Source organism: Sinocyclocheilus grahami, unplaced genomic scaffold (assembly GCF_001515645.1).
Source record: "Sinocyclocheilus grahami isolate Dianchi unplaced genomic scaffold, SAMN03320097.WGS_v1.1 scaffold187.1, whole genome shotgun sequence".
Classification (NCBI taxonomy): Eukaryota; Metazoa; Chordata; class Actinopteri; order Cypriniformes; family Cyprinidae; genus Sinocyclocheilus; species Sinocyclocheilus grahami.
In genome coordinates this window covers 758,874-782,369 of record NW_015505366.1, presented here as the reverse complement: position 1 = coordinate 782,369, position 23,496 = coordinate 758,874, and the positions used below count along the sequence as shown (strand labels likewise).

The following is a 23,496-nucleotide window of genomic DNA, read 5'->3' as shown; positions in this document are numbered from 1 at the left end:
TTTATCATGTATGACTAAAATCATGCAGGGATTACAAATGAATTCAGAGCAAAAACGTTAAAGTTTTTTTTTCCCTTTCTGGTAGCCTACTAGTTCGGAGGTCTCTTTCGGCTCATTTTTAACTAAATAAAAATAACTGCTTCATTTAATTAGAAGCAGGGTAATTTAAATTTCATTTTTATATTGTAATTTTTATAATTTTTATTTTATTAATCAAAATACAACGCCCACAATATAATATTCAGTAGAAGGGTCCCACTTTATATTAAGAGGCCCTAATGCCTGTGTACTTACATAGTAACTAGATGTGTACATAGTATGTAACCACAGTGTAAGTACACATTGGTACATAGTATCTACAGCTGTAATGTTTGTGTAACTACACATATGTAATAGGGATGGGAAGATTCCCCGATTCACTCGGTGCATCGGCATAAAAAGTTAGTAGAAATGTAGAAACTCCGAACGCATGCATGTTGAGGGGCGAGCTGAGAAGCCTACTAATGTCTTCATCCGTTTGCAACAAAACTTTATAGTTTCGTTGCAAATGAATTAAGAATTTATAGTGCTATATCTCAGCTGAATTAAACATAATTATATTGTATACACGGTTTAAAAATCTTTATTACAGTAGTCAGTGCCGAACAACAGGCAAATAAAATATAAACTGAGGTTACAAAAGTGATTCAGTCAAGATCAGTGAGGGATTTTCTTTTCTTTTGTTCTTTGATTAACATTATAATGACTGGCGGCAGCGGCTGTTGTCAATGCACGGATCCAATACACCCTTGTTTTCTTTCTCAACTATTTACGTTCACTTAAGACATAACCGATTGTATTTATGGGATATTTTTATATAATTCTGTGTGTATTTGTCCATTCGAATGTGTAAGAACGCGAGAAAGAGAGCTCAGTCCAGTGTTCGAGTATATATTAAGAGGCGGCTTTTGTGTGTGCGCTTTGTGTGTGTGTGTGGGGCACGAAAACAGCGCGCGAGTGCAGAAGTGAGTTCTATTTCGTCTTCTTGCAGTTGAATCTTTTGAAATCACAATAAATGCGCATACAGAAATCGAGACGCAGAATCGAAATGTAATTTTAGTAGTAATTTGATTCCTGCCCTTACGCATCTGATCTGATTTCCGAAATTGGAATAGCTGTTCGATTCCCAACCCTCCTACTAAATTATTTCATTCTTTCATGCAAAAAAAAAAAACCTGTATGGTGACTATGGGGCTGTCAAATATTTTTTGCAACTTACTAGGTTTATCATTTGTCATTTTTTCCCCGATAATGTCGATAATCGTCTGTTACCTGACTGTTGACATCGACATCGCGATACTTACGAGACATCGTCAATATACGATAATATCGTCATATCGCCCAGCCCTAAGCCTAACTTACTGGCCGCTGCTGTGTAACATCAGAGTAATTACATGGTAAATCCATAGGAATTGTTTACTTAATATAAAGTTTAACACTTTCTTTACCAAAAAGTGCTGTTAGTCCTGTTACACATTTGTACTTTCATTACCAAAAAGTGTTGTTACCAATGTCTTGTTACACATTTGTATTTACACATACCATTCAGTGGGTTGTTACATATCAGGGATGTGCATCTCATGACTCAGGCCAATACGATACGCATCTCGATGCATAGCCAACGATACGATACATTAATGATACATATGAAGCAGCTACCGATGCGATGTGATACGATACGATACACCCTTGTTACGATGCCGTGCGATCTGATTTCGATTCGATTCGATTCAACACAATGCGATTCGATGCAATACGATGCAATGGAGAAAATATGATAACTTTTAATGCCTCGAGGCCTGTTTCATAAAACAAGTTTACCAAATAAGCCAGGCTTATTTCAGATAGTCTGACTCATTGTCAAATGATTTGGTTCCATAAAACAAATTTAACATGGGCCTAGATCAAGCTTAGTCACTGTGGCAATTTATGCTGGGAAACTAACCTGGCCTAAAACAGATTAACAATGATATTACTACTCTCTCACATAATATTATTTGACTCTTTTTTTTTTTCTTTTTTCTTTTTTTTGCAGCCTTTCTCTCAGGTTTTGTGACAGCTGTACCTTTTATAGTTTGCAGAACAGATAGCAGAACATTAGAACATTACAATCTAAAATAGCTCTTTAAAGCATTAATATAACTACATTAAAAGTTAAAATCACTGAATTAAAAATGAAAATAAATAATAAAGAAAATGACTATTTTAACTGCTATAAGAAACACACATTAGTATTGAGCTTAGTAATTAGTATACTGTGTCTAGCTAACATTTGATTTACCTATTACAATAGTCCCTTTACAGTTACTGCTATCATAAAAATACACTTATATGTAGGTTTAAAATTCTACAAAAGGCACATTTAATGTCCAACAACAAATATTTTAGCAAAATGTATATTTTACTCAGAATTATTGCGCTCCTAATCGATTGTGCTCAGTCTGTTTAGTGCGCATGCACGCAGCAGCGCTCGTTCACTCGCGTGCCTCGCCCACTCCTGACAGCAAAATGGATGTTTGCGTGACTTTCTGACATTTACAGATGAAAAAATATACCCGTGATATGTCAGTTATGCACTGAGGAAAACACAACGTCTCAAATGCATTAAACCGTACCCACTGTATATTTGCTGTTTGCGATGCTGGATCGATTTGATCCATGATCGACATTAAGAGCTGCTTAAAAATAAATGTGCACAAATTAGTGAGATTGTGTGAACTTAATTTGTCATTTATGGAACCGCTTTAGGCCCGATTGATTTGTTAGGTTATTTCAAGTCAGGTTTTGGACTTTAATCCCCACTTTTCCTCGGGTCTCCATGGTGTTGTGATTCGTCATATTCACGCAGCAGCTGTGATGAGAGAGCGCGCTTGAGAAACAGTTTAGAGCGGAGAAATCAATCTACATATAAAATATTGGTCACAGATTATTGGTCACTATCTAAACAATAAAAGTATAGTGCATCCACTAGTAATTATATATTAATAAATCGGTTTTTACTGATGCAAATATGTTAGAAATGATGCATCGTGATATAAATGCCAACTTGTAGCCGATGCACATTTTTTAAACCGATGCATCGCATCGTTAACTTTTTATGCCAATGCACCGAGTGAATCGGGGAATCTTCCCATCCCTATTACATATGTGAAGTTACACAAACATTACAGCTGTAGATACTATGTACCAATGTGTACTTACACTGTGGTTACATACTATGTAAACATCTAGTTACTATGTAGAAAAAATGAGCCGATATGGGCCGATACCGATATGGTGGCCGATATATCGTGCATCCCTAGTAAGTACACATGCATTAGGGCCACTTAATATAAAGTGGGACCCTTCTACAAAATGGGACATACATAGTTGGGGGACAGGATCTTGTTTTCCATCACTTCACCAGTAATAACACTCAACACACAGGATGTAATCTTCCTTTTAAACAGCAAGACAGAGCATAACTCTATGGAAAAGACTGCAAATTCTTGGGAATAACAGGGAAAAAGAATAGGAAGGGGACCGAGACATGACCTGGGCCTGATTTGAACCTTGGTCCCCCCTCGCACAACAGATCTTTATACAACCATTTATCTTAATAGGCCTACAATCTTAATACAACCACAGTTCTGACATAACTGGCTATTTTTATTCGCTATTTAGGCTTATTCACACTAAGAGTGACATTACCACACAATGCAAATAACAAAAAGATATTTCACAACAAATCTATTTACTTTGCAAGCCACAAATCTTTGTTTGTTGGCCTAAGGAACTGCTGAATATCTGAATGAAGCTAGAATACGATAAATTGGAAAACAGATTTCATGCAAAACACAACCCATCACTAAAATATGAACAATATGTTGTCAGTCTCCTAGAATGAAACTGTTATAGTAAAATAGTGTGACAAAGTGATATAGGAATACATCAAAATGCAAAACAATAATGCAGCTAATAATACAGCTGTAAAATAAGCATTCCAATTTGTTAGCAATAATTTTTTCTTTAGATCACATTGCTTTCTTTTTCTCTGCTTGCTGATAAGTCATTTTTCATATCAATAGTAGTTTTAAATTAAAAATCCTACAATGTGATTTTCTGGATTTTTTTCCCTCATTTTGTCTCTCATAGTTGAGGTATACCTATGATGAAAATTACAGGCCTCTCTCATCTTTTTAAGTGGGAGAACTTGCACAATTGGTGGCTGACTAAATACTTTTTTTCCCCACTGTATATAGTTTAGTTTTAGTATATAACTAATTTGCACCTATGCAACATACATAAATAATTGTTTTCAGGAATCCATAGACATGCATTGTTTTGTTTGACATCTTAGTGTGAACTGGACTTAACGTTATAAAAAACTAAATGGATAAAAAATTAACCAAGTTCTAAATACTACGGGGAACTAAAATACTACGGGATTTGAAAGTGTACCACCATGCAAGACTACAGCTTGGTTTTCAGGCAACAGGGAGCTGCTTCAGCCTGCCAAGGCACAGATGTGCTCTCAGTGTGGAGTGGAGGGGGTAAGAGAAGCTGACCTGGCAAAAGCTGGCATTTGACATGACTGAATCATGCATAAACACACACATACTCTGCTGAGTAAAGACTTCCCTTTGCCTGAGTCTTTCTGGCGTTCTGATGGGTTGTGTTTGGAGGCTGTAAACTGAGATACACACTGTGGCTGTCAATCTACCAAACGAGAGCTAGAAATTCAGCCACCACTCACAGCATGAGAGGAAAGCAGGTATCGGGTTCCCAGACAGACTGAGAGAGGGAGAAAGACGAAACCTGGTGCTTAACTGTCAAGGAGGTTAGAGTCTGCGGTCTGTTTGTGTAAAGCTAATGCTGTGGTCATGTTTAGAAACCTCAACGGATAAAGTTCATGCATTTAAAAAATGAGTGACAGTTAGCTGGTCTCAAGTAAAAGTTTAAAAATAAGGAAAAAGTTAAGGTTCTTTAAACAAACACAAGCAAAACACTGGCTTATACCAGGACTGCATGATTAATCAAAATAAAACCGAAATTGCAATATGGCTTAGTGCGCACATCAAATAGCAGATGCTGTGATTTAATTACATAAATATATGTGCTGCATGTTTCAAAGTGATACAAGGCATTCTATTCTTTTACATGTGAGTAGCAGTGTCTCAGAGCGGCTTGGTTTGCTGTAAATGATGCTAAACATGAAGTCATCTGCTCTGATTTTGGGTCACTTATAAAATGCTCTCCATATATGTAATGAGAAGTGCTTATAAACCAGCTACTGCCAATAAAGATAAGCTTTAAGAGCTCCCTGCAGCTTTTTGCCAAAATTAAAAACTTGATAGTTTAATAGAGAAAATAAGACAGTCATAAATAGTAGTACTGTAATTTTACACAAGTACTGTAACATTAAAAAAGTATTTTTAATAATTGTTACTCATTTTTACAGTGAATAATAATAATAACAACAAAACAACATTTTTATATTTTATATCATATTTAAATATAATCACAAATTTTGTTCGCCAAATTGTGCAGCCCTACAAACAAGCTTAGCAAACCGGGAGGTTGTTTTTTGTTATCTTCTTTTTGTTATCAGAAAAATCACAATTCGGCTTTTTTCCTCAAATCGTGCAGCCCTAGCTCATACTCATGATCTAAATCAACTCTTACTGTAAGTGCAGGTTGGGGGCTCCAGATCTTTCCTTTCTTTTCTTCATGTTCATGAGTATAACAGCTGGATATACAACAACAAGTCTTTTACTCAGAAGTGAAACTAGAAAGAGTCTCCAGTGACAGGTTTATCACGGTTGCAAAAGCACTACATTGCGTACTGTAAAAGTCTGCTACCAAACTATCAACTCTTGATTATGAAAGTTTCAGCAATTCCAGCCATACTTCCTTTATCTTCATCAGAGCCATCAACTGTTCGATCACAATTCTTGTGCATTCACTCAGCTTGTCCATGGCCAGAGCAAATATCCACTTCTGTGTGAACTGAGGTCATGACAGTATTTGTTGTTAAACGACAATCTTCTAAATGTTGTGTCCAGGAGTGTTCTGTCTTTCTGAGGGCTGTGAACACGAAAATACAATGTGAAGAATGAAAGGCAAATAAGAAAAAGCTTCACTCTCCTCCGAACTCGACTAGTAAAGTGTGTATACAGTATGTTGCCAAGATAGTCAGAGACACACAAACACACCGAGCAATGAGGGAGAGGGCATTCTCATGATATCACAAGACCCTGGGGGAGGTGCAGCTGTTGCCCCTACCTCACACCGGCCCATCTCTGTACACACAGTTCTGGGAACCAAGAGAATATCAGTGTCCTATCCACTGTTCCCAGGCAAATGCATTTGGCTAAATGCAGCCCCAAGGAGACAATAGGCAGGATCAAAGAGCAGAGAAACACCAACACAAGCTTTAAGCCTGATCCAACATTGACACACACTGCTGCAAGACAGCCTAATACAATTACACTGACACAAGATCTACAGCTCTTCGCATATATGCATAAAAAGATGTTTCACTTAAAAAAATTACATTTTGTCATGATTTACTCCAACAATTTACTTTAACACTAATTTTGCTCCATCACAACATTATAATTTACAGTATGAAAATTTGATATTCAATTTGAGATTTGCTTAAGATTACATTTAACAGTGTTGATTTTTTTTTGCAATTATGTTTATTAATTATTAATGTTAATAGTAATAATAATGATTGTTGTTATTACTATTAATAATTATTCATGTTTTTTATAGATTACTGGGTATTAGATTACATAAAACGTAACCTCATTGTGCTCTTTCATCCTTTTTTGAGCTTGACAGTTTTCATAAAGTTTTCATAAAGTTACTTTAAAGGTTTGAACAAACACAGTGTGGGGTCAAATAATATTTATTTTCATATTTATATGAAATAAATCATTTCATTTCCCCTTTACAGGGTTCCCACACCAAGTGAAAAGGTGAGATGGAAAAAGAGATATGAGAGGGTGAGTCACAAAGTGCCAAAACCCTAAATGAATAAGGGCATGAATGAGTGCTAAAATGAGATTTCTCCAACAAGCAGTATGGCTGAATAGAAGGTTTGATTTGATTAAGCCCTGTAATCCCGCGGCGGGTGGAACAAACTCAGTGAACCCTCACAATAGCCTGCATTCTGCCCGCCCCTGCCAGTCACTCTGAGCTATACAAAGGCAAAAAAATTAAATAAATAAAAAACCATGACCGTGTATAAAAAAGAACACAACAACAGTCTGCTCAGACACTGCCTTTGTAGCACTCAAAACTACACCAAAAATATAACACCAAAATATTGTCTGCCATCCACTAATCGCATGATACTGATATTGCGCTTTCTTATGATTGGCTGTAAAGAGCACATTCTTTGCTGGCACTGGGTTAAAAATAAATAGAAAGGAAGATAGGTGTGTCAGAGCAGGAACCGAAATGCTCAGCTGTCGGAAAAGGCCTGAAGTAATCTGCCTGTCACTGCCCTACCAGTGACCTATGACCTCCGTGACCCTGTCCATGTGCAGTAAACCGTGTTGACACTGTGATTTGGTAGGAATGCTAACTGAACTGATACAGCAGTGTGTGAAATATTAAACATGCTGTCTTATCAGGGAATATCCAGACGTTGGAAGGCATTAATGCAAGTCTGAAAGAAATGACTGAATATATATATATATATATATATATATATATATATATATATATTCCTTTGGTTTTCCATTGCTCTAGATCACAATTTCAAAAGCAATGTTGTGTTGAATGATACATACTTGATCCTATTTACTTAATACGTATTAATCAGATGCTGATCTGTGACAAAATAACTGAGTATCTGAAACATGAATATTACATAACTTAATTATTCAGTCCTTTATTTACTTCCTTTATTACTGTATTTAGTTTTCTAGTGTTTTCTAGTGTGTACATGCAAGATACATGACCAGAACTTTGCTGAATGGGCATAGCATCCTCTTCACAACAGTTGTAATACAATTTCCCAAGGTCTGATTATTCACAAATAGACCATAGATTTCTCTATCCTCTAGAAAAAGAAGAAATGTATCACTTACAAACTGCCTCTTCTGGGAAGACTCAGCTCCTTCTGAAATGAAGAAAGAAGAATACAAGATTAAATGTAAATCAAATTCTAAGATGACTGTATCACAATTATTACACAAATAACAGCTTGTTAACTTGTGCATAACATTTCATGGAAACTTAATTTAATGCAGATATTAAACCATCCACCGGGTGACACAATTCAACAACCACAATTCAACTCAGGCCACATTGCATGAGACATATTTACATAGTTTACTTGAGTGAACTCTTAACAACAGACCTTTCTTTATTATGCAGTATCAATACATGATTCAACTAATGATTAGGTGAAACAGAAGCCTGTATAAAGCTTCACACATACTGAAGAAAAGAAAAAAAAACACCACTAGATGGCAAAAGTGAACCAATATTGCAAACAGCTACATTTACCTTAGAGCAGTGCATGCCTACTGTTAGTTGGACTGAGAAAAGACAATTGATATCAGGTCCAGAGGGACAGAGGACAGACAGAACAAGGCCATTCCATCTGTCGCCCATAGTCACTCTCCTCTCTAGTGTAAATATCCAATGCACAAACATTTAAATTAAAACACTATCCCCCGGTTTCACAAACAAGACTTAAAGGGATACTCCACCCCAAAATTAAAATTGTGTCATTAATCACTTACCCCCATGTCGTTACAAACCCGTAAAAGCTTTGTTCGTCTTCGGAACACAATTTAAGATATTTTGGATGAAAACCGGGAGGCTTGTGACTGTCACATTGACTGCCAAGTAAATTACACTGTCAAAGTCCAGAAAAGTATGAAAAGCATAGTCAGAATAGTCAATCTGCCATCAGTGGTTCAAAATGAATTTTATGAAGCGACGAGAATACTTTTTGTAAATACTTTATTTTAATAAACTCGTTAAAGCCGTATTTGACAGCCACAGTCTAATAGATTACCCCCTAGATTCAATATGAAACACTTAGTAAAACAAAATAGTGGTCATAATCATGCTAAGGCTGTGTAGTTGTAAAAGTTTTTAATAAATGCCGACTCGCGCATATGATCCGCTCTGTGCGATCGCGTCTCTGGACCGGAGCCAAAGTCCAGATCAGACTGTGTGTGCTGCCACGGTTCGCATGAAACAACGTGAAACCAGACCTCATTTGCACCAATCAAAAGCATATTTACACTGTCTGAATCGTTCCCTATCGCCTACATTGTGCACTACGTGCCAATCACCATACAGGAAATACTACACTGTGAACAAGTGACCAATCTCAGCCGCTTCAGCGTTTATTTATAGTGCAGGGGGCGGGCGCTTCGGATTCTAGAGAGCATTTGATTGGTCAGAAGATTTGATGAGAAGATAAGGTATGATGTGACGTAAAAAAAAATCATTGAGCCGTTTTGGACGGAAGTGACAAACTGCAAGCTTTGAATGCTTATATCTTATAAATGTGAATTTTGTCACTGTTTTGGAGCACACTGCCTTATAGATAACATTAAGACTAACATATTGATACTAACAACCAAAAAACTTTAATTTTGATTTCATGTGGACTTTAAGCCCTGTCTGTGAAACCAGGCCTATGTGTGAGAAACAGAGTCATCTATGAAAATAAGATGTTTAAATAATAATTAAATAGTGCTGTTATAGTATAGTACTGACCCCATTCAAATTTTTCTCCCCATTACAACACTGATGTTTTTGATATAATTAAAATTTATTTGTATAGCACTTACGTATTGCTCCAATTTTTTTTTCAATGGACCCCTTTCAAAATCTAATTTGATATGTGGAGTTTTACATTTTTCTATCGAAACAAAATCTGAACAGCGAATTAGTGTTCTTGACAAATAGCCAACACAAACAATGGCTTTTAGATAAGACCCCATTCATCCCATTCAATTATGGGATGTGTTTACAGGGCCCAACATCCATTAACAGTGTGGGTGTATGGGCAGAGGTCACGTGCTGTACTGATCCTTACGGATTCAATTCATCCAGTTACACAAAACAAGCATTTGGTAGTGAGCACATTCTGATGACACCATGTTTTCTTTCATCTGGCTTATCAGTCACTTTCAACTAGTGCAGTATTGAAATCAGAAGTGTACTGTAACTGTGAAATAGAAAAAACAATCAATTGCAACTACATTTAGCATATCATAACAGCAGTAACTTGATTTCCACTAATCATCCAGAAAAACAAAACAAAACTGATGAATAAAACAGAAGTGAGGATATAACTGTTGAAATAACAAGCTAGTAGAGATTATGGAAATCATGGAAAAATGGATTATGTCCTGGCAAAAAAAAAAAAAATTTTGTTAAGTTTATGACCATTTCCTTCAACCCTAAAACAACACAATGCATAACTCAAAATAAATACAGAAAATTATTTTATAATAACAATAGACTAGGTGGTATTTTTATGGACTTTTGTATTCTTTCCATTGTCGTTTCCTTTGCAAAACATGGCTAATTTTTATATAAAACAGCTGTTACACATACACAATAGAATACACATTGTCATCTCAAATGTGATAACTCTTCTTTCAATTGTGGTTGTCAATGGTCTCTTAAAGACATGTTTGTTCAGAGAATGAGAATGATTCTTGTTTCAGTCCCATCTCTGGCTGAGAGTATAACTCATTTCAAGTGCACTAAAAAACTTTAGCCTTCCACTGAAATCAGGGATACTGGACAAGTGGAGAAAGAACATTATTTAGACAACAGAACAAATTCAACAGTGTACTGAGCAGGAGAGAAACGGCAGGTGAAATTATGAGAGGATAGAGAGTGAGAGAGTGAGCTGCAGCTGTATTCACAGCGTGTCTGTGAGACATCTGTCTCCCCACACTGGTCCTCCTGACCCATCTGCAGAATATTAACACAGCAACCTATCAAAGTGCAGCCTTAGCAAAGCATGAGCCTACTTTTTAATTAGCAACTCCACCGATACCAGCCTGATATGCCTGGAGGCTTCATATATGGCAACTTTTCCTGCTTTTTATGTCAACTTGAGATCACTTTCCTCTTGTGCTGTTAGAAAAAGTGCATCTCTCCCTCTCTCTTGACCTCTGTAGCCCTTGCCTCTCTCTCTCCATAACAAGCCTGAAGTGCTCATCAGTGCATTCCCACTGCTCTGACTGAACTCAGGTATGGATACATCAGCCTTCAAGAGCTGTAGATGGACTAAATCTTGGTAGCTTGTGTGTGTGAGATGAAGTGAGTATCTACACTTATTGCCAAATCTGATTAGTTGTGAAGCAAAGCAGCACTGCCTGATATCTGGATGGTGTGTATGTGTGATAGTGTTCAGCAGAACTGAGCCCAGCTGCGTTATGAATGGCAGGAAGGAGAACGTGCCACAGAAATGTCCATGCCTATTATCTACAGCTCTGCACTGAAAACAGAAAAAAATAAGGCAAAGCCAGATTGTAAGATTGCTATGCGTTTTTTTATATATTAATTACGTATTTGAATAACTGCAAACTTTTGTATCAAAGTAAGTTTGTGATGCTTCTGAAAAATTGCCATCCAAAAAAGCCCTGTTTGGACAGGACTAGTTTTGAAAATGATATCCGAGTTACAATTCTTATCACCTAACGTCCATGATTTCTTGTACCAATTCAGATGGGAATTCAATTACATTTAATTGTTTATTATAGATGTGGGACTGGGAGTTTTCTAGATAAGGGTGTTACAGTGAGTCGTGACATAGTTGTGTGCATCATGTATGATTTACAGTATATGTATGTTTTAATGAAATATTTATTGATATAATTTTAATTTATTATAAATAAACTTCATGTGTTTAAAGACTTGGCCATGATTTGGCTCTCCTTGTTAATTTTTACTATTTAATTTTTTTGTCAGATACCATCCATAATGAAAAGTGCAGCATGAAGATTGTTGCACAAACAGTAGCTCGGGTAAAAAAAACATATGAAGAGAAGCACTGGGACAGTACAATATCAGCAATCAGAGACATTCAGACAGGATCAGATTTCTCCGAGGACCACAATTTTTCAAACATCCTCCAAAAAAACTAGTCCCATCCAAATAGAGCTTAAACTTAAAAGTAGGGGAAGAAAAGCAACTTGGATTCCAGATAATATACTAACCTACCCTACCCTAACCTAAATAACCAATAAAATAAAATAAACAACAAATAAAAAAAATATTAAAACAAGATAAAATAAAAACAACAATAATATTGTGTCAGTGTTCACCTTTTTTTTCTATAGTGAAGTGGACATTTTTATTAAAGAGGTCATAAGATGCGATTTGAATTTTTCCTTTCTTTTTGGAGTGTTACAAGTTCTTGATGCATAAATAAGATCTGTAAAGTTGCAAAGACTAAAGTCTCAAATCCAAAGAGATATTCTTATAAATGTTGAGAGTCAACCACGCCTACCTAAAACGGCTCGTTCTAACACACCACCACATGTCTACATCACGATGTGGGAAGATCTGCATAACACCTCCCAAATGTTCACGCAAAGAAAGAAGGCGCAACTTTTATTCTCGCTGTAGTATTGTTGTTGCTGCCACCGTGTCGTGAAGACGCTGTGTGCTTCGTTGTGAAAGCGAAACTACTTTGTTTGGCCTTTCTAGAGCTGATCCGTGCTGGTCGCTGAGAAAATACATCAACTTCACGCTGTGGATCACCGGATCGGCTTTCACCGTGGACGAAGCGGAGTCCAGCCCGGGGTCATCACATGTGGTTGCCGCAAGCCCGCCGGCCGCTCTTTCGTTGAATCCGCCTGCCGCGCTGTTCTCAAGCCCGGCGGCCGTTCCTCACTCAAGCTCGCCCGTCTCTGCTCACTCTAGCCCGCCATGTGTGATGCTGCGTGTTTCGTTGTGAAAGCGAAACTACTTTGTTTGGTCTTCCAAAAGAGGACGATATCCGCTTCGTCATGCCTGGAGCTGATCCGTGCTGGTCGCTGAGGAAATACATCAGCTTTGCGCTGTGGATCGCCAGATCGGCTTTCACAGTGTACGATGCGGAATCCAGCCCGGGGTCGTCACATGTGGTTGCCGTTCTCAAGCCCGCCGGCTGTTCCTCACTCAAGCCCGCCGGCCGCAGCTCACTCAAGCCCGCCGTGTGTGACGTTGTGTGTTTCATTGTGAAAGCGAAACTACTTTGTTTGGCCTTCCAAAAGAGGACACGACTAGAAATCAGTGGTTAAGTTGTATTTACAACACTGTTCCAGAACAGTTCACCCCAAATATTCAGATGCGTGCAGTGCATTTTATAGAGGACTGTTTCCTGATCCTGGGAGAGTAGACTACAATGCCAGACTCACAGACTGTAAGTAAGTTTTCATATTTAAAGAATTTGCCACTGATGATTCAAACGTGAGTTTTGGGCAGCGTAGAGTAGCGCTTGTTGTTTGTCATTTCTCCGATCACAAATGCAGACATGGTTTTATGTTTACGCGGCGCGATGCAACGCAACGCATAAAAAGACAGTATAAGTCATTATAATCCGTAATTATGTCCCCACTGGATGCAACAAATGCCTCGTTTATAATGGGTTTTAATGTTTTTGTCTCGTCGCTCCGGCCGGGACTCGGCATCACAGTATGGTAGGGGCGAAACATTTCCGTCACACGCTTGAAGTATTCAGCCAATCACAAAGCACTGGATAGCTGGCCAATCAGCGTACACCTCACTTTTCAGACCGATGAGCTTTGTAAAAATCAACGTGTTTCAGAAAGGCGGGGCATAGAGGAGAAACAATAATGTACAGTATGTGGAAAATAATGTGTTTTTTGAACCTTAAATCGCATAAACACATTTCATTACACCAAATACACAAAATAATGTTCTTTTTAGCAACATCAAATGACCCCTTTAAGACATTGTAATTTAAGATAATAAAATAATTTAAACCACTATTTCATGTCTATTCATTTATTTTTGGTACAAAAACTGAGTAACTATACTGTATCTTCTACTTTTCCCTCTACACTCTGGGGAAAAGTAGATTATGTGCTTCAGTCTCATACAAGTATTTCATACTGAAAAAAAAATGCAATCTGAAGCAACTGAACTCTGTTCTGGCAGGCTGATTACATTAAGGCATATGGAGGGTGGGGTTTGAGGGAGACCAGGGAGCAGTTGCACAAAGCCACACACATTCAGCATCCTGGCCAAGGCTCTGTCATTGCCATGGGCTAAAAGGCTAGGCAATGAAATTAGCCAGAGTGACAGTTTGGAGCAGGCCCCCTGCTCTCCCACAAAAGCAATATCCCCAGTGGAGCCCATTAATATTTCTTAAGTTCGTCCAGCATGACAGGAAGCCGTAGTGCAGGGACATGTAATCAGGGAGATGGTCCGAAAGCAATATCATGCTGCTCAAATGGACTCCTGGAGACAGTTAAAGCCATCAGGAGCTGCAGCAAGATAAGCAACTCTGTGTTTACACTTTTATACGAGCTTACCGGAGATGGCGGATTTCAGGTTTGAGGGGGTTAAACAGTATGTTGCATCAAGATGCTGTTCAATTTCATTGTAACCTTGGGTAGAGTGGAATCTGATGGGACTGGGTTATCCTGAGCAACAGTTTTATGTTTGACTGACAGCTCTAAATCACTCCCCGATTAGTGCTGACTTGTGGCGTCATGCCCTCCAGCATAGATTTCAAGCTAGCAGAGCTAAGCAGCCATACATTAAGACAAAACACACACTGAACATTCATTTAGCATCATTATGATTCATTACAGGCAGAGTCAGGCTCCACTCACATCAACTTGACCCAGCAAGAGCACAGTGCTCAATAAAAAAGCAACAGCAGAGCTAGTGAACTGAAACAAACCAGAGCTGCTATGACTGCAGGTCAAAATGCAAATTGGTCCTTATGACTCCAAAGACCAACCAAGAACAACATCACCCACTCCTCACATCTCTGTGGATGGATACACTTCATACATTTATTATTATAAAATGTTTTTAAAAGGTCCAAAAAGTGCAGTAATTCTTTAAAGGGTTAGTTCACCCAAAAATGAAAATTCTGTCATTAATTACTTACCCTCATGTCGTTTCAAACCCGCAAGACCTTCGTTCATCTTCAGAACACAAAGGTGAGTAATTAATGACAGAATTTTCATTTTTGGGTGAACTACCCCTTTAATAATTTAATAAAAACACTTCTTGTTTTATTTTTTGAATAATTACACAATAACATGAGACAACCAATATTGCTTTTGGTCTAACAAGCACATTTAAATCTATGGTTTTCTATTTATATTTTTACGTTTTTTTTTAATATATACACTTTTTAAAATGTATATGTGTGAAAATGAATTAAATTAAATGTTTACACTATCGTTCAAAAGTTTGGGGTTGTTTAGATTTTTTTTAATGATGTTTCTTATGCTCACCAAGTCTGCATTTATTTGATTAAAAAAAACAGTAAAAACAGAAATATTGTGAAATATTATTACGCTGCTATTGTCAAGTGTAAACTAAAATATCTTCTCTTTAAAACAAATCTATTGAACAGAAGGGTATAAATAATTGTTTTCTTTACAATGAAAATTTGGGAAAATAGCTGGTGATTATACAGATGTCATTTACTGTAACTCCAAGAAACAAATAAACCCAGAGTGGGATGAGTTATGTGCTGAAGTTTAGTAATATGAAAGAGATATATAGTACAGTAGTAGTAACAGGGATGTTTGCCTTAGCGAGCCCTTCTAAAAAATGCAACCACGTAAGGTTCAAAGTACTGACACTTGATGCATAAACTGATGACAGCTGTCAAAGTGCTGACCAGTCCCAAGCCAAGTACAGTGTCCAAAGGCTTCCAGCATGGAAACAGACAGCTCTGGCCAAAAAGTCAGAGCTCACTGGTTCCCTCGAGACCTCACCAGGGACACTGGACAGCCTCTGACAGTGACAGGTTGTGTGCAGGACAGCACCGCAATCACGGGGGTACATTTCCTCAACAGAAAATCACAGATGCAGATGAATAAACTTGATGGATACCAATAATGCCACTTCTAAAGCAAATAGAAAATATGACATCTGTATGACATTAAACTGCTGCAACTTCAACCAATTAGGAGATATTTCATGTTTAATGCACTGTTGTGTGGAGCAGGCCAATGGCGGGAGTAGAATGAAGCAGAAACGTAAACTACATGATTAACAAAATGCCCCACTGCTGTTTGCTTGTTCAAATTAACAAGGAAGAGATAGCTTTTATCGCTTGTAGCTTTATCCAGTCACACCTGGTTAGGACATGGTGTGAGAGTGAAAAATACAAGCACACTGCCACCCCTGGACAAGTTGACGCAGTCTTGGCTGATTTCATTACACAGGACTGATGAACTAATTACAGTGGACCCAGGGGAGAGGCCTTGCTCCCGGTCTGAGTTTCTGGGGAAAGGACAGCGTTATGGAGCTACAGAAGTGCTGCAGAGAGGAAAACATGCTACTAAAAGCTCAGCAAATATAACCAACAGCTTTGCATCTGTACAGTAGAAAACTTAAATGTGAAGTGCAAAATTTCTCCATTGCCAGCTATCGAATAATACATGTTCAAAAGCAAAACATGCACATCAAAATTTTCACCAGCAACATTTTTTGGGAGGGTTGTGAGTGTGAAAATTACTTTTTTTAATTCCAGGCCTATATATATATATATATATCTTTATTTATTTATTTATTTTTTATATGTTTTTGCTATTGTAACCTAATATGCCGATACTGCATTTATTTAATCAAAAATACAATAAAAAAATGTGTAATATCGTGAAATATTATAATTTAAAATAGCCGTTTTCTATTTTTCTATATTAAAATATTATATATATATATATATATATATATATATATATATATATATATACACACACACACACACACACACACACATTCCTGTGATAGCAAAGGAAAATTTTCAGCAGCCATTACTTCTGTCTTCATCCTTCAGAAATCATTCTAATGTACTGATTTGGTGCTCAAGAAACATTTCTTATTATTATCATAAATGTTGAAAACATTTGTGCTGCTTAATATTTTTCATACATTTTTTCAAGATTCTTTGATGTATTCAGGTTCAAAAGAATAGCATTTTATTTGAAATAGAAACCTTTTGTAACATAAATTTATACAATTTAATGCATCTTTGTTGAATAAATACATACAATATAAAGCCAATATGCATGCACAGTAGTAAACCTACAGTAGTGTCCCATTGTGAACTCTTAGACACCGGCAAGCTTTCTGCCAATATATTTAAACAATAAAAGGTCAAAAAGGGTGTAGTCTAGTGATTTCATGAAGCAGGTCTAAGGTGGTTTAATCATTTCATGGAGCAAATGGGGCGTAGTACTAATCCTGTCGAGACTAATTGCTTGCAATGAACAAGTAAATGAAACTGATGGGGGTGAAAAATAGAAAGAGAGGGAAAGGCAAATCAAAGAGTTCTATGTAACAGGAGGATATTAATTAACTAGGTCATTGTAACACAGATAGAACAATAAACATAAGAATGTGGCGTCAATGGCAGAGCAGACATCGTTATAATGAGTGATTGAAAACTGTTGTGCTGGAACAGAGGATGATGGACTATTGGAAACTGTGCCAAATAACAAAAAAACTATTATTTTAATATGTTTAAGTTTACAATGTGCAAATGCAGGATAAATAAGAGTTCCACAAGAGCCTAAAAAAAATATTTTTTCAGAATATGAAAGGTCTTTGCCCGTGTATAACTCACCATCATAATGCTAGAGTGTTGTAGATGGTAACCGGGGTGTTGCTATGAAGTTGCTAACATCTCACCTTTCCCATAGTCATCATTTACCATAGGATGCATGGAACAGACTGAACTCAGTTGCGTATGAGAGAACAGTGTTTCATTTGAGTTGTAGCTCATTCATATTAATTGAAGTTGGTGCTGGGAGTATGTAGGACAGGAAGATGGCTGAGGCGGGGCCACAGGGGAAGAGGTTTAGGAGAGGGAAAGAGTGAATAAAAGAACAGAGGGAGGGCAAGCGGAAGGATGCAGAGAGAAATGCTGTGAAACACTTCTGATAGATGCAGCTGCAGATTTTAAGAGATGCCTCCAGCATCATCATCATCATCATCACACACAAAGACAACTTGGCTGGCACCAACCGCCTGTCATACCGAGTGAGGGCTAAACAGGCACAATTATCAGTCGTGATATATGAGGATCCCCTCGTGTTGTTGGAAAGGAGCACCAAGTAATTATCCCTACTATTGTAGTACGCTTATGGCAGAAGAGGACGCCTAGCCCTTAATTGACTCTTTCTGTCTTCTCCTGCACTCCCTCACTCAGATGCTAATCTAGTGATCAGTCTAGCTATTCACACTGACTATCAAACTGTGGAAATTAAAAAAAAAAGACATGAAAAACCCCGCTAATCCTAATTAGAATTTGCATATTCAAATTAAATCTACATTCCTCTATGAAATGTCTAAGTGGAGATAATGGAGAGTGAAGAAAAACACAATGCTGGAGCGAAGATTGGCAGATGTGTTTTTTTTTTATATATATTTTTTTTTTACCTTTGAAGAATTAAAATGCAGTAATGATGTATCAGCATGTCAAGCGGGAAGCATATTTGGTGCTTCTGCTTGACAGCTACGTTGCTTTACCTTAATTTAAACTTTAGCGCTTTAAGCTATCACCAGCACTGTTTTCTCTAGATCATTTTGCATTAGCGTCGAGCTTAACAGTACGATTCTGGAGCTACGTTCTGTCAGATCTCTGAAAAGCTCTCTACGTGTAGCAGCAGGCTGTCTCATTGGTGTATCTCACCAGCTGCGATATTCAAAGAGAGCTCATTCGTCTCCTACTTCTGTAGCTCCATAACGCTGTCCTTTCCCCAGAAACTCAGGAGACAGTCGTCACCCCCCTCCCCCCCCCCCCCCCCCCCTGCAAACGGAGGAGCTTCAAAACACAATGTTGGCAGAAATGTTTGTTACTGTGTATTGCCTCACCACAATGGGGCTTGAACAATACAGTGCAGCTCTTGGTTTGATCGTGATGATATTCAATACTGTTTTGCTCAAACTGAAAGTTGCAGGAATGGAACGTCGCATTCGTGAGTAACGTTTGAGGTTAGCGAATGTATTAATGAAACCGAAAGGAAGCAGGAAGGAATCATGTAGTGGAAAAACTTTAAAGACTGACCCATTTTTGAAAAACTGAAAAGTCAGTACTACACTGACAAACTACATTATACATGATAGATGTAATATTTCCAACTTCTTGCAAATTTTGTTTTGCAAAAAAAGGAATTAGTGATCAATAGAAAGCTTGACAAAAAATAAAATTACTTCTAGCAAATATAAAAAATATTAAAAGGAAAAAAATTATAATATATAAATGATATTTCTAGTAAATATGACAATTTTGGGTCCGGTGATTTTTTTTTAAAATCAATACTTTTGTTCAGTAAGGGGCCGTTCACGTGTCGCTTTTTTTTTAAAAATGCGTGGAAAACGACGCTAGGCGCGCCGCTTTCTGCTTTTTTCCAAAGCGTTCGGGTGCTTGCGCTCCGGAGGCGTCTGCCGTTGCTAAGCAATGACCATGACCTGCGCTCTCCATGAAGATGCGGAAGTTTCAGCAAAGGATAAATGGATTTGCAGCACTAAAAATCGCTTGCAGTAGCTCTGCTACTAAATTTATTTAAAAATGGCTATCCCTGTACAGCTATGATCAGCTGATCCTTCATCTTGACTGAGCTTCAATGTTGTTACGGGAAAGAATTAAGCTGATTGGTTGGTTGTTGTCACATGACCCGCGGTGCGCTTGCGGCATTCTGAAAAGTTGAAATGTTTTTATCTCGATGCGGTGCAGACGCGCCTGGAAAAAATGAGCGCGTCGCGACCGCGTCGCTTCCATTATGAGCGCGCCTGCCGCACGTCTACATTTGAAATAACGAACTTGAGGGCGCAAAAGACGCGATATGTGAACAGCCCCTTAGGATGCATCAAATTGATCAGTGACAGTTAAAATAACAGTAAAGGCAATTATAATGTTAAAAAAGATTTCTATTTCAAACAAATGCTGTACTTTTGTACATCATGAATTTCATTAAAATATTAAGCAGCACAAGTACTTTCAACACTGATAATAATAACAAATGTTTCCTGAGCACCAAATCAGCATATTAGAATGATTTCTGAAGTATTGTGACACTGAAGACTGGAGTAATGACTGCTGAAAATAAATAAATTAAATTTGAATAAATATTAAAACAGAAGTGTAACTAAAATTACGCTGTAATAATATTTCACAGTATTACTGTATTTAGTATTTTTTACAAACATAAGACTTATTTTTTTAAATGTTTTTGAAATATTACAACCCCAAACTTTTGAATGCTATTATATTTCTAGTGAATGTAAAAATTAATTATTAAACATAAATGTAATCAGTTTGAAAAAAAAGGTGTGCATACACTTATATATTAACAATGGTAACGGCTTTATCTATCTATCTGTCTTATTTATTTATTTTTTACAATATGGTCATATAAAACTAAACCCTTAAAATATGATTATTTACAAAAAGGTTTGGGGAAAGTATTGTGTAAAGGAAAAGCGTGAAGAAAAGTGTACTTTAAATGATATAATGCTGCTAAACAGATCCTATGCCCCTCTAGGAGAGTAATGAAGTCATATTTGTCCCATCTTTGTCTCTGACAATCTCCCTTCTCTTCCTCCTGTCCCTCATGACTGTGAGTCTGAGTTCATTACCAGTAAGCGAACAGACACTTCTCCGGTCGTCGGTATTCGACTCCCAGGTGCTATCAAACTCCCTGACACACAAACATCTTCAGTTCATACTTCTGGCATATCCGCCACCCTCCATCAACCCTGAACACAATCCCCACACACAAACACACACACACAGACTCGGCACAAATGTCTGCACGCTAGAGAAAGAACCTAATTTGTCTTGGTCAAAGAAAACAGCTACATAATTTTCCAGAATAATAAAACAACCACTAAAACGCACCTCTCAGGAAGACAGCAATGAATTTGTGCTCTTGAAGTAGAAAACGAACACAAAATGAAATCACAGAAGATAAAGAAAATTAAATATAATGGGAGGAGAAAATTGGCAACACGCCACACCCAGATGAATAAAAGAGCCAATGTAGAGAAAGAGCGATCAAGGCATGAAGCCCATGAACGTGCTATGGACTGCAGAAGAGATGCCAGAAACACAGAGAGACAAAAGGAGCAATGGTGCTCATTACTAGGAGCTGAAGGAGAAATGGCTGTGTGAGGGTAGATGGAGGTCTGGCTCCCCAGGGAGGACACCACACGAGAAGCAGACGTTCAAAAACAGACACGTTACCAACATACTGCTATTTTGCTGTGCATTTGATTAATGCCTATTGTGAGAGGTGTTACAGCAGAGTCCACTGACTGCAAGTGCCAGACAAAAGGAAAAAAGAGAGAAGTGAACAGAAGAAGGAAAAAAACAGAGAGAAAGAAAAGTGATGGTCGCAGTATTATAGTTTCCATCGGGAGAGAACTGTTAGTTTTAAGTGTAGGGAAGAAGTACAGTGTCCTTGTTTGTCTAAATGTGTTGTTTTTGTGAAACTGTGTTTGGAAACAGTATTTAGCCTACGGCCAAGTGTGGGCAGGGGGGTGTCTAGACACTCTTCTGGCAACCTCCTCTATTCTTCACCCACAAACCGATAAAAATGATCTTAATGGGTAAATTTTACTGCCAAACTAGAAAATCAAGAACAATGTAGAACTAGATTGTTTCACTAACTAAATATCTGTTGAAGCCTTTTAAAGGGGTCATAAGATGTTGCTAAAAAGAACATTATTTTGTGTATTTGGTGTAATGAAATGCGGTTTAAAGTAAAAAAAAAAACATTATTTTCCACATACTGTACATTATTGTTTCTCCTCTATGCCCCGCATTTCTGAAACGCTTAGATTTTTTACAAAGCTCATCGGTCTGAAAAGCGAGGTGTGCTCTGATTGGCCAGCTATCCAGTGCGTTGTGATTGGCCGAATACCTCAAGCGTGTGATGGAAATGTTACGCCCCTTACTATACTGTGATGCCCTGTCAGGCCAGAGAGACAACTCAAATACATGAAAACCCCTTACAAACTAGACATTTGTTGCATCCAGTGGGGGCATAATTACGGATTATAATGACTTATACTGTCTTTTTACGCGTTGCGTTGCATCGCGCGGCGTTAACATAAAACCATGTCTGCATTTGTGATCGGGGAAATGACAAACAAGCGCTACTCTACACTGCTCAAAACTCGCGTTTGAATCAACACAAATGAATATTTGGGTTGAACTGTTCTGGAACAGTGTTGTAAATACAACTTAACCACTGATTTCTAGTCGTGTCCTCTTTTGTAAGACCAAACAAAGTAGTTTCGCTTTCACAACGAAACACACGGCGGGCTAGAGTGAGCGGAGGCCGGCGGCTAGAGTGAGCAGAGGCAGGGGCTAGAGTGAGGAACGGCCAGGGGCTTGAGAACGGCGCAGCCGGCGGATTCGACGAAGGAGCGTCCGGTGTGCTTGTGGCAACCACATGTGACGACCCTGGGCTGGACTCCGCGTTGTCCACAGTGAAAGTCGATCCGGCGATCCACAGCGCGAAGTTGATGTATTTCCTCAGCGACCAGCACGGATCAGCTCTAGGCATGACGAAGAGGATCTCGTCCTATTTTGGAAGGCCAAACAAAGTAGTTTCGCTTTCACAACAAAACACACAGCGCCTTCACAACATGGCGGCAGCAACAATACTACAGCGAGAATGAAAGTTAAGCCTTCTTTGCGTGAACATTTGGGCAGCGTTATACAAATCTTCCCACATCGTGATGTAGACATGTGGGGCCGTGTTAGAATGAGCCGTTTTAGGTAGGCGTGGTTGACTCTTAACTTTTATAAAGAATATCTCTTTGGATTTGAGACTTTAGTCTTTGCAACCTTACAGATCTTCTTTATGCACCAAGAGCTTGTAACACTTCAAAGAGAAAAAGGAAAAATTTAAATCGCATCATATGACCCCTTTAATAAAGGCAAGTACTTTACTGCTGCTTGACTGGGTCCTTGATGAACTGTCTGAAAGGGAAAAGCTTCAGTAGAGGACATAGTATTTACAACCTCTCATATAACTCTTTAACCAACATGAAATCAAAACTAACCCCATTTACTTTAACACGTTCTTGAACTTTTTGTGAATGATTCATTAGTGCATGTCATTCCAATTGAATTTTGTAGGGGAAAATTTTTTTTGTGTTTGAAATCTTACATCAAAATTCAATGACTCGTTTTGGCTCAGAAATGACCTTTCTTTTCAGTTGACGTCATCTAGCTCATGCAGATACAAAAATTGTTAATCAACA

The 23,496-nt window shown here is 37.9% G+C and overlaps 1 protein-coding gene across 8 annotated transcripts in view; it reads right to left on the bottom strand.

Annotated features, from left to right (window-relative positions):
- The window catches only part of mast2 (microtubule associated serine/threonine kinase 2), a 178,436-nt gene that overhangs the window by 53,635 nt on the left and 101,305 nt on the right, over positions 1 to 23,496 (bottom strand). For all 8 annotated transcript variants that reach the window (XR_001610180.1, XM_016284722.1, XM_016284725.1 and 5 more), the window contains one exon: positions 8,124 to 8,155. Coding sequence is in view for 7 of the 8 variants with exons in the window: in XM_016284722.1 (XP_016140208.1) it covers positions 8,124 to 8,155 (32 nt within the window). In the remaining variant the exon portion in view is untranslated. The remainder of the gene's footprint in view (positions 1 to 8,123; positions 8,156 to 23,496) is intronic.